The sequence below is a fragment of the Rhinoderma darwinii genome, chromosome 2 (genome assembly GCF_050947455.1).
Source record: "Rhinoderma darwinii isolate aRhiDar2 chromosome 2, aRhiDar2.hap1, whole genome shotgun sequence".
NCBI lineage: Eukaryota > Metazoa > Chordata > Amphibia > Anura > Rhinodermatidae > Rhinoderma > Rhinoderma darwinii.
This window is the reverse complement of record NC_134688.1, coordinates 111,864,734-111,880,752: the sequence shown is the minus strand read 5'-3', so window position 1 is coordinate 111,880,752 and position 16,019 is coordinate 111,864,734. Positions and strand designations below refer to the sequence as shown.

The window sequence follows — 16,019 nt, the reverse complement described above, 5'->3', positions numbered from 1 at the left end:
TACAGTACATTAACAGCCTCTAGAGGGCAGCAGACCACAGATCACAACTCCTATAACATGCAATTATGAGCAAATATTCAGTAAAAATCGTTGGGAAATGAACCATCTGAAAATTGTCACATGTGGAGTAACAATACAATTTGTTAATATTGTAATATTAATATCTTATGTCAGCTGAAAAAGTGTGATTTAGAACATGGTAAATAGGTTAAATGCGCTTACTTCTATTTCAATAAAATATGGATCTGGCACTCGTCTAGAACGGTATAACCATAACTGTCCTCTCGTGTATAGTCCTTAAAAGTTTTATTCAGACATTTCATGAACTCTTATAGGGTAACAGATGTTAGGAGACAGCTACAAATGGGAGCCGGTATTGTACCCATAGGAACGGTCACCCAACTTTTACGACTGTGAATATTGCGTTACATGTCCTCTCACACTAGTTCCGGAATTCTATTCATGAACCACAAAGCTCAGAATGAATCTTCACATGAAAGTACAGATTAGTCGGATAACTTGAATTGCGATAGGACTGCGGCACACTTCTAGGGTCAATATGAAATCAGGGCAATATCAGTTCATTTTAACAGGAATTAATAATTATGTATTATAGCAATGCAAAAAATGAAATTTGTAAAGATTCTCTCTGTATGTCAATATTGTTTAACCATTTGCACATAACTTTATCATGATACCTCTGTTTATTATTGAGGCACTAAAGAGGTGAATCAGGGCGCAGGTGCAGACATACTATATGTGCAGCTCAAAGGGACCCAGAAGATAAGGGGACCCACTGCCACCATAAAAGCAGCTCCCTATTAAATTTCACATAAGAGAATGAGATAAAGAAAATCATGGCTCACAATTACTGGTGGATTGTTAGAAAAAGTATGGGGTTACGAAATGATCAGCTATTTAAGACCAAGGGGCCCATATTCTGTTCTTGCGCAGGGGCCGCTGTATTATTTAGCTGCCCCTTTCATGGTGGTTATTCCCAATATCTTTCCTCCCCTGGGCTCCATGATATCAGTCTATGTTGATTGTTAGTATATTTATCCATTACAACCATATACTGTGCTTTGCTTGGCGGCTGATATTCTTTTGGGGGTAACCTGTGCCCACTTTGCCCTTCTAGCAGCAGTAGTCGAAGTTTAGCAGAGTGAAGCAATGATTTTACACCGCCGCTCCAATAAGCCTTTTTTCTTTTCTTTTTATCGATGATGAGATTTTTAGGTTCTGTGCTACCTGCATTGCTTTTAAAGGAGAAAAGAGAACGCTGAAATAATTGCAGTGATGTCATGAAATGAGTAATATTCCAATGCCGATGCCTGAAGCAGCATGACAGAGGCAGGGAGGGTGGAAGGAACAGGTAAGAGATCTCATTCTTCTCTCAGGCCCTGCACAACCAGACCATATTCTCAATCCACTTCTGCTGAACATAGAGATATCACATGCTGGTCGTATGGGGAACACAAGATGATTGTTCTCACAGTTCCTCTCACTGACTGGTACTCATTTTTATGGAGAAAAACGAATCCAGCCAGAGATCGTGACTTCTCTTTATCCCACATGGTAGATTAGGGAAATACCACAACAATTTTTAACAATGTGGGAACTTTAATGCTTCATTGTTCTACTACTGACATATGCACGTGTTTTATATCTCAGTTCTGTTTCTGCCCATCTTATTTTTTTATACCTGTTTATCAGTTTGTGTGTTATATATATATTTTACGTTGTGCAAGATGTCCAATTGGTTTATTTGAACATCATAAGCTAATGGTCTATAGACTTTACATTTGCCCAAAAGTATTTTGTCTTTCCAAAAACCTGCATGAACTAATCAAACACATATACCTGTCCAAGACTATGCCACAGTCACATCCAGACTGGTCCAATTCTGATTGATTCTTGGGGAAAACAATAGAAATTTTCAGAAAAAATCCCTGTCACTGAATCGCTATAATTGCTATTCCCTAATAATAAATGGACTGGTTGTGTCTGGTACCCATGCCAAGCTTGCCGAAACTGTGAGGTCACGTGACAGTTGTCCAATTTCTGTGAGCACTTCAGCATATTGAATGAAGCATGTTATCTTCACATTTAGAGAGCCATTAGCAAATATTTCAGAGCGCACAGCCATTCGGTGACACAAGAAGGGTACATTAACTGGATGTGTTCTGCTGCTTATGTATAACCAATTATAGATGACTAAAAACTGATCATACCCCCACCGATCCCAGGAATTAGGGTATCATGTCCCCTTTCTCAGGGAGGATATGGCCCTACAAGGCCTGTCACAGAAAGAAATGGGAGAGAGGGAAATATCCAACTTATTACTGAGATATGCCATAAAACGTAATTAGTGGGAAAACCCCAATAACATTAATCCCATATAGAAATCTACCTCATTTTTAATTGTGCTTTAATAATTCGCTTGTGCAATATATCATTAATACGGACAGATGCCTTTTTATTTAAGTATCCCACATGATTTTCAGTATTAAAAAACATAAGGATGATTACAATATAAACTCCCCAATAGTTGAGGGTCAGATGACGGACAAACACCATTTGTTAAGTTTACCTTTCCGCTGCACGCAGAACGATGTTAATGCAGTCCTGTATCTCTGGACCTACACACCTGTCAGGAAAGAGGATTATCTGCATTACTGACCGCACAAACAAAAATGAGGAATTCAGGTCACATGAATACCATAAAGACAGAATGTCTCAGAGGCAACTATTAACGGAAGGACAAAACTGTAATTAAGGAGGATCTGTCACTAAATCATATAAGTTAAACTGGTTAACTGACCTGAAAAGCGATGTCTCCCTGAATCAAGCAGTGTTTGTTTTTCCTGGACCCTCCCATTCCAGAGATACGGCCCACTGTTGTGTTGGCTCCCCATATGCTAATTTGCTGCAGTTAGCCAACAGGGAGTGAACTACCCTCAAGCTGATTCCCGCTGATTGGTCAGCATTAAAGTCAGGCAAGCTAGCTCCATCCTGTTGGCTAACTACAGCAAATTAGAATATTGGGAGACAACACAACATCTCTGGAACTTGGGGGTCCAGGAAAAAGAAAAACAGTTCTGGAATCATGGAGACAATGCTATTTAGGTCAGTTAACCAGTTCAACTTATATGACCTAGTGACAAGTCTTCTTTAAAATTAGTAGGGGTCCGTTTGAGGTCCCTCAACATTGTACCTAATAGAAGCAGGTCCAGATATTCTCCACCAACACCAGTCCATTGTCTGTCCGAGATTAACTACACATATACTCCATATATCAAGATCTGTTTAGCACTCTCCAAGCAACAGAAAAATCCAGGTAGCATCAAAGGGGTCCCAAAGCTTGTTTAAGACAATTATATTTGCAGGTGAAAATATACTATGATTTGTGAAAGTACTTTTTCCACTATATAATCTAGGCCCCCCTGGAAAGTGTCCCACCAACATAATAAAAGAGCATCTATAATGCAAAGCGTGGTCAGTGCTTTCTTTAAAAAACTATTATAAGCGCTACTTGCCCAAATGTACAAGTAGATTCGATTGTTAAATTACCAAATCCCAGCCTTACAATTGTAATGTAATGATTCAGGGATGTACGGTGCTACCGAGAAAAGAATGTTGGGTATCAGTGAAAATACTGCTATTTAATATACTAGGTATATACCAACTTTTAGACAACAGGATATTTATTTATAGAGCTTCTTCAGTAACACTATTATTTCCTCTGCAGTGGTGAGCGGAGTATAGGGTTAACCCCCAAACTATCTGCCCACTTTCTATGTCAATGGTAAGTATACTAGAAATAATGCAATCATATCCCAATGAAGAAGATGACGACTTACCCCTCTGTACAGTTCTCATGGCAGGGCAGACAGATATTATTCACACTGTGGTACTTGTAGATTGGCCCTCTTTCTCCCATGACTCCATGAGGACATTTGTCCACACAAGGTAGCCCATCTCTGTAGTTGGCACACTGCGTGCAGGAATCTGCGCCCTGATGGAATGAAAAATGTTATTATTCGGAACGGATATAGAAATTCGGAAGCAACAGTCTAAGGGGGTTATTGCCAGCAGTAGTCAGGACTTACTGTTCCATTGCAGGTTAATGCACCTTCCACTTTCTGACATTCTGGGTGGCATGGCAAGCAAACACCATCCTTTGCAAACTCCCTGCTATCACTATACAAAAAAACTTTTTTTTACCATACAGAGTCATATAATGCCAGACATTTATATTATTACATGCAAAATAAATTAAAAAAATAATTAATTGTGGGTTCTGCAATTACCCTTGGTATAGGTTACAGTATGGTACACAGATGCCATCTCGACTAAAGTTCCTGCAAGATAGGCACTGTTCGGGTCCAGGACCCCAGCAGCCTTTATCAGAACATAACGGGTCACATACTTTTCCTTCATTGACTGAAAAGATAAGACGATATCCATGTAAAGTCATCAATGGAATATATACATTGTCTTTCCATCTGTATTCTATATTATTTTAATCTAATTAATTGATCAACTGGAATTGTTCTAAAACCGCCTATATAATGAGATGAATCAGTTCAACATGTCTTCATCTCATGAATATGCAAGTGAAATACTCCCTTTTATTATGTAAATGAGAAAAGTGGTTACTTTTTATAACACAGGTTAAGGAGATGTGTATTGGAGAAATGGATTTCCATTTACATGGAGATATTATCGCGATGGTCTGACTGAAAATATTGTAGTAATAGTCAGTATGTTATAAAATAGTCATATTGATCAGATCCAAATGATAGCAATGTGGGCTTTTCTAACAACGTAATTCATTTTAACTGAAAAGATAAATATTGCATTGGTTATATTATTCACATAAGGTCAGAATAAGAAACTTACTACAGGCAGTTGGAGACTTGTTATTCTTTATATCAAAGTTTTGGCGTTTTGTTGTGAATAAGTATTTCCAGGTAATAGTGTTATAATAGCAAAGTTTCTCATTTTCTGCAATATAAACCTTCCCGGCACTGACATCACGCAGTGAACGAAACCCCAGAGACGTCACATTGCTGTTCTTCATCACAAGAAGTGACACCCCACGTCTGTAATGAATCAATGAGGGATCAGGATTATTGTCGAAAACACAAGAAAGGACAAAAGAGAAGTAATATACAGGGTGGGCCATTTATATGGATACACCTAAATAAAATGGGAATGGTTGGTGATATTAACTTCCTGTTTGTGGCACATTAGTATATGGGAGGGGGAAAACTTTTCAAGCTGGGTGTTGACCATGGCGGCCATTTTGAAGTCGGACATTTTGTATCCAACTTTAGTTTTTTTCAATGGGAAGAGGGTCATGTGACACACCAACCTTTTCGAGAATTTCACAAGAAAAACAATGGTGTGCTTGGTTTTAACGTTACATTATTCTTTCATGAGTTATTTACAAGTTTCTGACCACTTATAAGATGTGTTCAAAGTGCTGCCCATTGTGTTGGATTGTCAATGCAACCCTCTTCTTCCACTCTTCACACACTGATAGCAACACCGCAGAAAAAATGCTAGCACAGGCTTCCAGTATCCGTAGTTTCAGTTGCTGCACATCTCGTATCTTCACAGCATAGACAATTGCCTTCAGATGACCCCAAAGATAAAAGTCTAAGGGGGTCAGATCGGGAGGCATTTCTTCTGCGGTGTTGCTATCAGTATGTGAAGAGTGGGAGAAGAGGGTTGCATTGACAATCCAACACAATGGGCAGCACTTTGAACACATTTTATAAGTGGTCAGAAACTTGTAAATAACTCATGAAAGAATAAAGTAACGTTAAAACCAAGCACACCATTGTTTTTCTTGTGAAATTGTCGATAAGTTTGATGTGTCACATGACCCTCTTCCCATTGAAAAAAACTAAAGTTGGATACAAAATGTCCGACTTCAAAATGGCCGCCATGGTCAACACCCAGCTTGAAAAGTTTTCCCCCTCCCATATACTAATGTGCCACAAACAGGAAGTTAATATCACCAACCATTCCCATTTTATTTAGGTGTATCCATATAAATGGCCCACCCTGTAGAAGAGAGATTGTGAAAGACAAGATAATGGACCTGAATAGAGTACCAACATTATGATACAACTTTATTCTGCTGGTCAATACGATTACGGCGATACCAAATTTATATCGTTTTTTTAAAATGTTTTACTACTTTTGCAAAGAAAAATCTATTTGTTAACAAAATGTATTGTTTTGTGTTGCCACATTCTGAGAGCCAAAACGTTTTATTTTTTTCCGTCATTTGAGCGGTGTGAGGGCTTATTTTTTCTGGATGAGCTGTAGTGTTTATTGGTACAATTTTTTGGTACAAACACCTCTGACACAGCATCTAAGTGGTTAAATGGCCAGGATCAAAGATATCTCTGTTCCTGGCCGTTAGTACGAGGTGTCAGCTGTAAGAGTATGTTCACATGACAACGCAAAATATGTCTGAAATTACAGAGCTGTTTTCAGGCGAAAACAGCTCCTGAATTTCAGACATTTTTGCATGTACTCGCGTTTTTCGCGGCATCTTTTACGGACGTAATTGGAGCGGTTCTTCATTGGAGTCAATGAAAAACGGCTCCAAAAACGTCCCAAGAAGTGTCCTGTACTTCTTTGACACGGGTGTAATTTTACGTACCGCCTTTTAACAGCGACGTGTAAAATTACACCTCGTCTGAACAGAACATCGTAAGACCCATTGCAAGCAATGGGCGGATGTTTGCAGACGTATTGGAGCCGTCTTTTCAGGCGTAATTCAAGGCGTAAAACGCCTGAATTACGTCTGAAAATAGGTTATGTGAACATACCCTAATACACAGCTGACACCCACAGCGTATAGAGCGGGCTCAGCACGTGAGCCCACACTATAATTCAGCCCGTGCACCATGACTTACAGTGTCGTCATGGTGCATTGCGGTTAAATAGATCTCTTAGACCTGATGTAGCTGGTGTACTTACTTTGAAAATCCATGTAAAAATTGGCTATTTAATCCTTTCTCAAAGTTTTCCTGCCTGATATTTCCTGCCGCATTTTATGAGACCAAGTATATGCATTATGTAATCTCAATCTCCTTCCACTTAGAGGTGACAAGGTTCTATCAGTATTCTTCCTTCCCTGCACCATGCATAAATTTCACAGATACGCAATACAAGCTGTAGTTTCCCTGATTCCACAGTGAGAGAGCCTGTCTTCCAGCAACAGTTTTAGTGTAGAATTACTGCTCCTAATCCCATCTGCTGCTTTCTTTTACTGCAGAGCCAGGATCTTAATAGACAACTGGGCGTGTTTTTACTTTTTACCAACTGGGCGTTGTGAAGAGAAGTGTATGAATCAGTGACCAAACAGCGTCATACACTTCTCATTGTTCCAGCCCAACTTCTTTCACTGCACAATCAGTCTGTGCACAATCATGCTATGGAGTGAAAGAAGCTGGGCTGGAACAATGAGAAGTGTATGACGCTCATTGGTCACTGATTGGTCAGCGTCATACATTTCTCTTCACAACGCCCAGTTGTTAAAAAGTAAAAACACGCCCAGTTGTCTTTTAAGAAACGAATTAGCATAAATCTACAATTTTTGTAACTTGGTCAAAAATGATCGTTTTTCAAAATAAAAACCACTGTTATCTACATCACAGCGCCGATCAGATAATGTAGGAGATAGAGCATTTATTATGTGGTGACAGAGCCTCTTTAACCTTAAACCTGAAGCCCAAATGACCAGATTGAAGTTACCCTGTTTTGGACATATTAGCCTATGTTCACACTGAGTTTTTTTGCAGGCAGATTTTGATCTGCCTGCACGCCGTTTGCCGCGAGATGTCTTTTCCGCTCATGGGAAAAAAACGCCTCCGCCCCCCATTGAAATCAATGGAAGGCATTTTTGCCCGTTTTCCGACGCGTTTTCCGCATCAAAAAAACTCTGTGTGAACTGCCCCTTAGGAGAAGGCCCAATAAATTGGAAAAAACAATAATGTTTTGAAGACTTGAAGGGAACAAGAGGAAGATCACCAACTACAAGATGGATGGATGCAATCACAGGAATCATTAACACATCACTAAGAAGCCTAAAGACCCAAACACTGGCCAAGACTTGATGGCACATCATTATAACAACAACAATAATATTTTTTTTAAATAATATTTAAGTAAATGCTTAGAAGTGTGATGTTTAAGAACTAAATGCAATGATACATTTTCCACCAAACCTGAGCTTGGTTAGTAAGTGATTTCTTCTAATCGGGTGTACCATCTGCATGTAGTTACTATGTTCTCCTTACGTTTGTGTGGGCTACACGGTTATCTTACTTGATGTTTTAAAGTTCGATATTTGACAATCTATTGTGTATGAAGTCTGGTCAGCGCTTGCCCACGAGCTGCCATTGGGCATCCATTTGCATAACATGTCTGCGTGGTTGACAGTGATCATTAGTCTATGGCCCTAGTGTAGGTGTGCATCAGATATGAATATTGGAAGGTAAGTCGCACGCACTGGTCTCTCGTATAAACACTGAAGAGAAACATTTACTAGTCTCATGCATTTAGTTTACAACAAACAAAAAGGTGTGGATATATGCATCCTAATATCACAACAGACAAGAGATACTTACATGAGAGTCCGACCACCAATGGTAGTTAGGCTGGAGAAGACGCTGAAGTCATTCATATGTTTTGGCCATGACTGGATATTTAGGTATCCTTTGGTGACAAGAAAAGAATATGGAAAAAAAAAAAAATTGGAACCCAAAATAACTGTGGTCATTTTCAGAAGCTATTGAGCTCACACTCCAAAAATACAACTTATTCACTTATGCAAAACCTCAGTGCCCTTCCTCCTACCTGTTATCTCTTGCACGGTTTTGAAGACATTGAGCTTGCTAGGGTCCAGAGCAGTGATGTTCATAAACTCATCCCTAGAATCATACAAGTAGTCAGTCAAAAAATGGAAGGATGAAAAAAAATATCTGCAATGCGTCTCTTGCATTAGGTATGGTCTTTAGAGCTTACAATTCAGCTCTATGGTTTACAACCATTAGTGCTACCTGCCAGTTTGAAGACCAACCAACAATGGAGGCTTCTTAAAAATGCATCATGGATATATTTGAAATCATCTCCACTTATAGATTTGCATGTACTTTTGAGGACATTCCAAAACCAGACATAGATGGTCTTTCCAAAATTATGGTTTATTGACTTCAAATCAAATTGGAAACCAGATAATGTAGACATTTTAGATTAGGAAGAACAACTTTTATGCACACTTGAAAAGAGTTAAAGGTCTCCAGATGCTGTAAATTTACTATGATTCAAATTCATGGTTAGTAATAAAAGATCTAGAAACTGGTTCAGAGATAAATACATAAACCTGGGTGGGCCATATATCAATCTAGTATAATTCCTTAACCTTACAAGTATTGTTCAGGTCAGAGTAAATAGGAATGGTTTAAAAGAATATATACAATTTGAGAGAAATTTAAGAATAGAGTAAAAATCTGCATAGATATATAAGTATTTGTTATACTGATATACAGTACCTTATACTACTGTCCAGTCTAAATGGCTCCAAAAGTGCAACATAAAATATCACTGAGCATTTCATATGTGTGTACTATTAGTTTCCGTACAGAATATAAATATATTAAAACTAGTTTTTGCCTTACCCATCTAGTCCAATGGTAAGGAAGTCCAGATTTCCCAAGATCTTGGTGCAATTTATGAATCTATCAATGTTACTAGAATCCACAGTCTGATATTTACCACCGATTCCCTCACAGGCTATAGAGAAATGGAAGATGTGAATTAGAAAAATTTGCTAGAAAATAACAATCTGGATTGTGCAACATTCTAAGTCCGGTATATTATATATTTATACTATTAGCATTGCCACTGGAATGCTGTCCCTCATCAGGGAGAACCAGTGAAGGAGGACTTCAAGCAATGCTCCCTGGGAAAATCATGCAAATATATTTCCTCCTAAGGGCACTTTATTTAAAGGAACAGTGTCACCAACATTTTTTTTTTTATATCAGTTTTAGGTTAGGGTTTTATTAAAAACGTTTATATTTATTTGTGTGTTTGTGTGTTACTTTTTTCTATTTTTACACTTTTTCTTCCCTATGGGGGCTGCCATTTTTTTTTCCATTTCTGTATGTGTCGATTAACGACACATACAGACATGGAATACGGCAGCTCCAGTCCCATAGGGACTGCGAACGGGGCCCGTTCCATCCACTATGGTGTACGCCGTGTGTGTGGGAACGGCGCATGCGCCGCTCCCACACAGTCCGATTTGAAATGCTCGCCGTCCGGCGCCATTTTCCTGTGGACCGGAAGTCGCGGCCGGGCAGTAAGATTACTACTTCCGGTCGCGGCTTCCGGACTTGTGCACATGGAGCAGCGGCAGCAGACGGAGCGGACGGACTGGAGGGAGCGGCGGCGACTGGAGCAGGTAAGTGATTTCTATGTATGTTCGTGTTTCAGTGTGTTTTACTAGTGTATGTAAACCTTCTACACTGTGTGTTAGCTCAAAAAATGGCGACACACAGTGTAGGAGGTTAGACCGTTCAAACCCCTCGTTTCTCCCGGCACTAGCCAGGATAAAGGAGGGGGGGATGCTGAGAGCTCACTAGAGCGAGGGATTTTTTCCCAATTTTGCAGCATAAAGCAATGTGGTTGCTTTACAACATGCAATGCTGCAATTTTGGGAATGGCTCCATCTAGTGACCAGTGCTGGGAAATATTATAAATTGAATCCAATTTATAATATTTCCTGACTCGTGAAAAAAATAAAAAAAATTAGAACAATGTTTAATCACCTACACACTAACTGTTTAACTAAAAAAAAACAAAACATGTTTTGCTGGCAACACATTCCCTTTAAGAGAAATGTCTTCTTTTTTTTTTTATTGATAATTATTTGTATATTATTAAGAACCTAAAACTTCTTGACATTGCATTGCTTGTTATTAACTTTTATTATAATAACGATGAAAACAGTTGACAAAGCATGATAAACATTGCATCTCAGGAACAGATAATATATTACATCATCATCATCATGTCCCAATTGTGACATCCCCAGAAATGAAAGGCTACCTTTGGGACAAAGGCCTGAACATGGCTCGCACATCTTGACTCCATTTTTTGTCACTTCCATCTTGTTGCTTGGACATGCACGAACACAAGAGTTCTGGTCTATTACAAAATTATCTAAATAGTACAAAAACAAAGACTACTTTAATACATGATAAAGATATAACAATAAAATGAATATTTAACTTTTTTTTAATAACATTTTTTGGACCTGTCAGACTGATCATGTTGCACTTTATAAGGACAGCATGTGGCATATGATGAGCTACTGAGAAGATACATATATATTTTATTATAAAAGCGTGTATAAAATGTGTATTTAGGCTTCGTTCACATCTGTGTCAGGACTCCGTTCATGGGTTCTGTCGGAATCAATACCGTAGTCGACTGCGCTATTCATTCCGTCAAAACGACGGAACCCTTGCACAACGGTGACAAATGGAAACCACTTGCACCAGATCCATCACCATTGAAATCAATGGTGATGCAAACGGAAACCTATGGTTTCCGTTTGTTTCAGCTTGAATTCCGTTTATGGGTTCCCCTGACGGAAAGCTCCAACGGAACCTATGAATGGAGTCTCGACGCAAATGTGAACGAAGCCTAACTCATGTTTCCACATTAATGGTCTATTCATATAGCGACCAGTATCACTCCCCGAAGCACCACTGCCCTTTCACAGCAATACCGGACACAACCGTCCTCATCCACGCAGCTATGGTACTGCAGCTCAGCCCCAGTCACTTGAATTAGCACTAACTATTTTGGGACTCTGAAGGATTTAAATAATTACTATGGGAAACTTACATTTTTACCGTTAAAGAAACTTTTTTTTTAAACCACTTTATTATTATTTTTGGGGTTATGTTTTTTTTATTTTCCTTTTGACTACCCATGCAAAATGAATTGGAAGGGTCAGACATTAATTCTTGTGCCTGCCTATACATACGGGGGCAGTTCTTCACACACGATCCTCCATACTGGAATTTGGCATCAAGGCCATGTTCCATTTGACCGGTCAGAGGGTTGTAAATCAGCTGAGAGCATCGTGAGACACAGGTTCCATTATCATTGAAGATCTGGCATGACTGTATGTGAAAGACAGTTATGAATATGGGAAATGGCTGAACTTGGGATATAAAAGATGCTTGTAGTACAATTAACTGAGCATTACTTACAAAGCACTGAGTGTTTAAGGAACCTGTGCAGCCCCCAGCACACTCATCATGGCAGCATTCAGCGGGGGTCTGTCCATAGCAACGTCCATTGCACTGCTCCGCACATATATTCTTTGTCACTGCATGGAAAGATACGTTTCTTAAACATATATTTAATAATGGCTGACAAAAATGAACAATGTTATCCAGCACTCAATATCTTACGAACATTCTCCACAGTATCAGCAATGCCTTATTTTTTTTACTATGTGTTATGTGATCCTACTTTATGGGAAACCTATGTGGATAGTAAAATGATTTTGCCAAACTACTCAATTAGATCTATTATGGGTTTGCCACTACTTTGTGGGCAGTATTAGGTGGAAGGCCCTACTAATAGGTTAGGCATTATTGTGCTGCTGCTACTACTACTTTATAAGAATTATTTTGTGCATTATATTACTATTTGGGCACAACAAATTACAAGAACAACTGTATGGGTATTGTTTGTATTTGGAATTACAATATGGCTACCACAGTATGATTGGCAGAGCGTGCCTAATGCTCCTGGATGAACAGTACTATAAGTCTATCACTACTTTATTGTATTAGTATAAGAAAGTCTGTTACATGACACAACTATGTGTAGTATATATATTGTAGTAGTGCAGCTACTGGACAGTGCAGAAACTTTCAGGTTTTTAAGCAACCAGGGAGCATGTACAGCAGAGAGGGGTTTTCTCTGCTGTTGCTTGGGTGTAAAGCCCGGAATAGGGCCTGGTTTGCTGGAGTGTGAAAGAGAAGGGCGGGCTTCCACTCCATACAGACAGTCCATGTCTTGGGCTGTCTGATGAGCCTAGGTAGGCTTCACCTGAGGTGGCTCTTTAATTGAGGTGTGTTCTGTTCACACAGGGCTCTCAGTCTGGGGAAGACAGGCATGCTAGCCTGTGAGAGTCACCAACGTGTAAGGTAAAGCTGCCTATGTTGTGAGGTGCTGGGCACAAGGCTCAGTGCCTCGTAGTGAGGGACACTGAATGTGTTAGTTAGAGGCTGGACGGCCTAGGGTTTATTCTGTATGGTTTATTGTTGTAACGCTGCTTGCTGTGGTGAAGACAATAAAGCTATCTGCGGCTGGTTTAAACTTTTATTCCATGAGTTGGAGTGAACTTTCTATGTGTGCCATCTCACCCGGGAGATGGCGATCCTGTGAGCTAAGTGGTCCCCAAGTTGTCACTATATATGTGTGTGTATATATATATATATATATATATATATATATATATATATATATACACACACACTACCGTTCAAAAGTTTGGGGTCACCCAGACAATTTTGTGTTTTCCATGAAAACTCACACTTATATTTATCAAATCAGTTGCAAAATGACTAGAAAATATAGGCAAGACATTGACAAGGTTAGAAATAATGATTTTTATTTGAAATAATTTTCTCCTTCAAACTTTGCTTTTGTCAAAGAATGCTCCATTTGCAGCAATTACAGCATTGCAGACCTTTGGCATTCTAGCTGTTAATTTGCTGAGGTAATCAGGAGAAATTTCACCCCATGCTTCCAGAAGCCCCTCCCACAAGTTGGATTGGCTTGATGGGCACTTATTGCGTACCATACGGTCAAGCTGCTCCCACAACAGCTCTATGGGGTTGAGATCTGGTGACTGCGCTGGCCACTCCATTACAGATAGAATACCAGATGCCTGCTTCTTCCCTAAATAGTTCTTGCATAATTTGGAGGTGTGCTTTGGGTCTTTGTCCTGTTGTAGGATAAAATTGGCTCCAATCAAGCGCTGTCCACAAGGTATGGCGTTGCAAAATGGAGTGATAGCCTTCCTTATTCAAAATCCCTTTTACCTTGTACAAATCTCCCACTTTACCAGCACCAAAGCAACCCCAGACCATCACATTACCTCCACCATGCTTGACAGATGGAGTCAGGCACTCTTCCAGCATCTTACAAATGTTCTTCTGTGTGATCCAAACACCTCAAACTTCGATTCGTCTGTCCATAACACTTTTTTTCCAATCTTCCTCTGTCCAATGTCTGTGTGCTTTTGCCCATATTAATCTTTTCCTTTTATTAGCCAGTCTCAGATATGGCTTTTTCTTTGCCACTCTGCCCTGAAGGCCTGCATCCCGGAGGTGCCTCTTCACTGTAGACGTTGACGCGTTTTGCAGGTACTATTTAATGAAGCTGCCAGTTGAAGACCTGTGAGGCGTCTATTTCTCAAACTAGAGACTCTAATGTACTTGTCTTGTTGCTCAGTTGTGCAGCGGGGCCTCCCACTTCTCTTTCTACTCTGGTTAGAGCCTGTTTGTGCTGTCCTCTGAAGGGAGTAGTACACACCGCTGTAGGAAATCTTCAGTTTCTTGGCAATTTCTCGCATGGAATAGCCTTCATTTCTAAGAACAAGAATAAACTGTCGAGTTTCACATGAAAGCTCTCTTTTTCTAGCCATTTTGAGAGTTTAATCAAACCCACAAATGTAATGCTCCAGATTCTCAACTAGCTCAAAGGAAGGTCAGTTTTATAGCTCCTCTAAACAGCAAAACTGTTTACAGCGGTGCTAACATAATTGCACAAGGGTTTTCAAGTGTTTTCTAATCATCCATTAGCCTTCTAACACAGTTAGCAAACACAATGTACCATTAGAACACTGGAGTGATGGTTGCTAGAAATGGGCCTCTATACACCTATGTAGATATTGCATTAAAAACCAGACGTTTGCAGCTAGAATAGTCATTTAGCACATTAACAATGTATAGAGTGTATTTCTGATTAATTTAATGTTATCTTCATTGAAAAAAACGTAGCTTTTCTTTCAAAAATAAGGAAATTTCTAAGTGACCCTAAACTTTTGAACGGTAGTGTGTGTGTATGTGTATGTGTGTGTATATATATATATTATATATATATATATATATATACACACACACAGTCGAGTCACATTATTATGACCACCTCCTAGTTTCGACGTCGGCGGCGCGTAGCCCATGAAGGAAGTGATGTGTCATGGGCCGGCTTGGTGGGTATATAAGGTGTACACATATCACTCGTTGTTGCCATGGGTAAAAGGGGCGATTTATCAGAATTACAAAAAGGGATGATTATTGCCCTTCGGGCCAAGGGTGGCAGTATTTCTCAAACAACGCAGTTTGTGAACTTTGTGTGATGCTGTGGTGAAAGTGTACAGTGAGTGGACAAATGGCACCATTGGGAATAACTGATGTAGAAACTGCGGAGCACCACGTGCCATTAATGTGAGAGATGAACGTCGGCTACAAAGGTGAACAAGGGCCGAACGACACGCTACAGTGGAGCAGCTCACCGTGAAAATCAACCAGGAGCAACCAGATGTGTGTCTAAAACAACAGTTCAGTGAACCCTACTGCGTATGGAGCTGCAACGGATGGTCGCTGCTCCTATGCTAACAAAGGTGCATTGGAAAAAAAGGCTTCAATTTGCACGACAGTATCGGAATGGGACCACCGATGGTTGGCAAAGGGTTGCATTCTCCGATGAGTCACGTCTTCCCCTTCATTGAACGGATGGACGTTGGCGAGAAACATCAGAGATCAAACACCCTGCAACCATTGCTGGAAGAATACAAGCTGATGGAGGCAGCGTTATGGTCTGGGGATTTTTTTCATGGCATTCTCTGGGCCCACTCATCCACGTGGAAGCCATTCTGAACCGATTTGGGTATGAAT

The 16,019-nt window shown here is 39.8% G+C and overlaps 1 protein-coding gene across 1 annotated transcript in view; it reads right to left on the bottom strand.

The window, feature by feature from the left end:
* Positions 1-16,019, bottom strand: part of ERBB3 (erb-b2 receptor tyrosine kinase 3) — an 89,035-nt gene that overhangs the window by 20,394 nt on the left and 52,622 nt on the right. The window contains exons 6-16 of the mRNA XM_075852135.1: positions 12,315-12,433; positions 12,086-12,224; positions 11,140-11,253; positions 9,705-9,819; positions 8,884-8,957; positions 8,655-8,742; positions 4,903-5,105; positions 4,311-4,443; positions 4,110-4,200; positions 3,861-4,015; positions 2,591-2,647 (exon numbers count right to left, since the gene is read on the bottom strand). Of these exons, the coding sequence (XP_075708250.1) occupies positions 2,591-2,647; positions 3,861-4,015; positions 4,110-4,200; positions 4,311-4,443; positions 4,903-5,105; positions 8,655-8,742; positions 8,884-8,957; positions 9,705-9,819; positions 11,140-11,253; positions 12,086-12,224; positions 12,315-12,433 (1,288 nt within the window). The remainder of the gene's footprint in view (positions 1-2,590; positions 2,648-3,860; positions 4,016-4,109; positions 4,201-4,310; positions 4,444-4,902; positions 5,106-8,654; positions 8,743-8,883; positions 8,958-9,704; positions 9,820-11,139; positions 11,254-12,085; positions 12,225-12,314; positions 12,434-16,019) is intronic.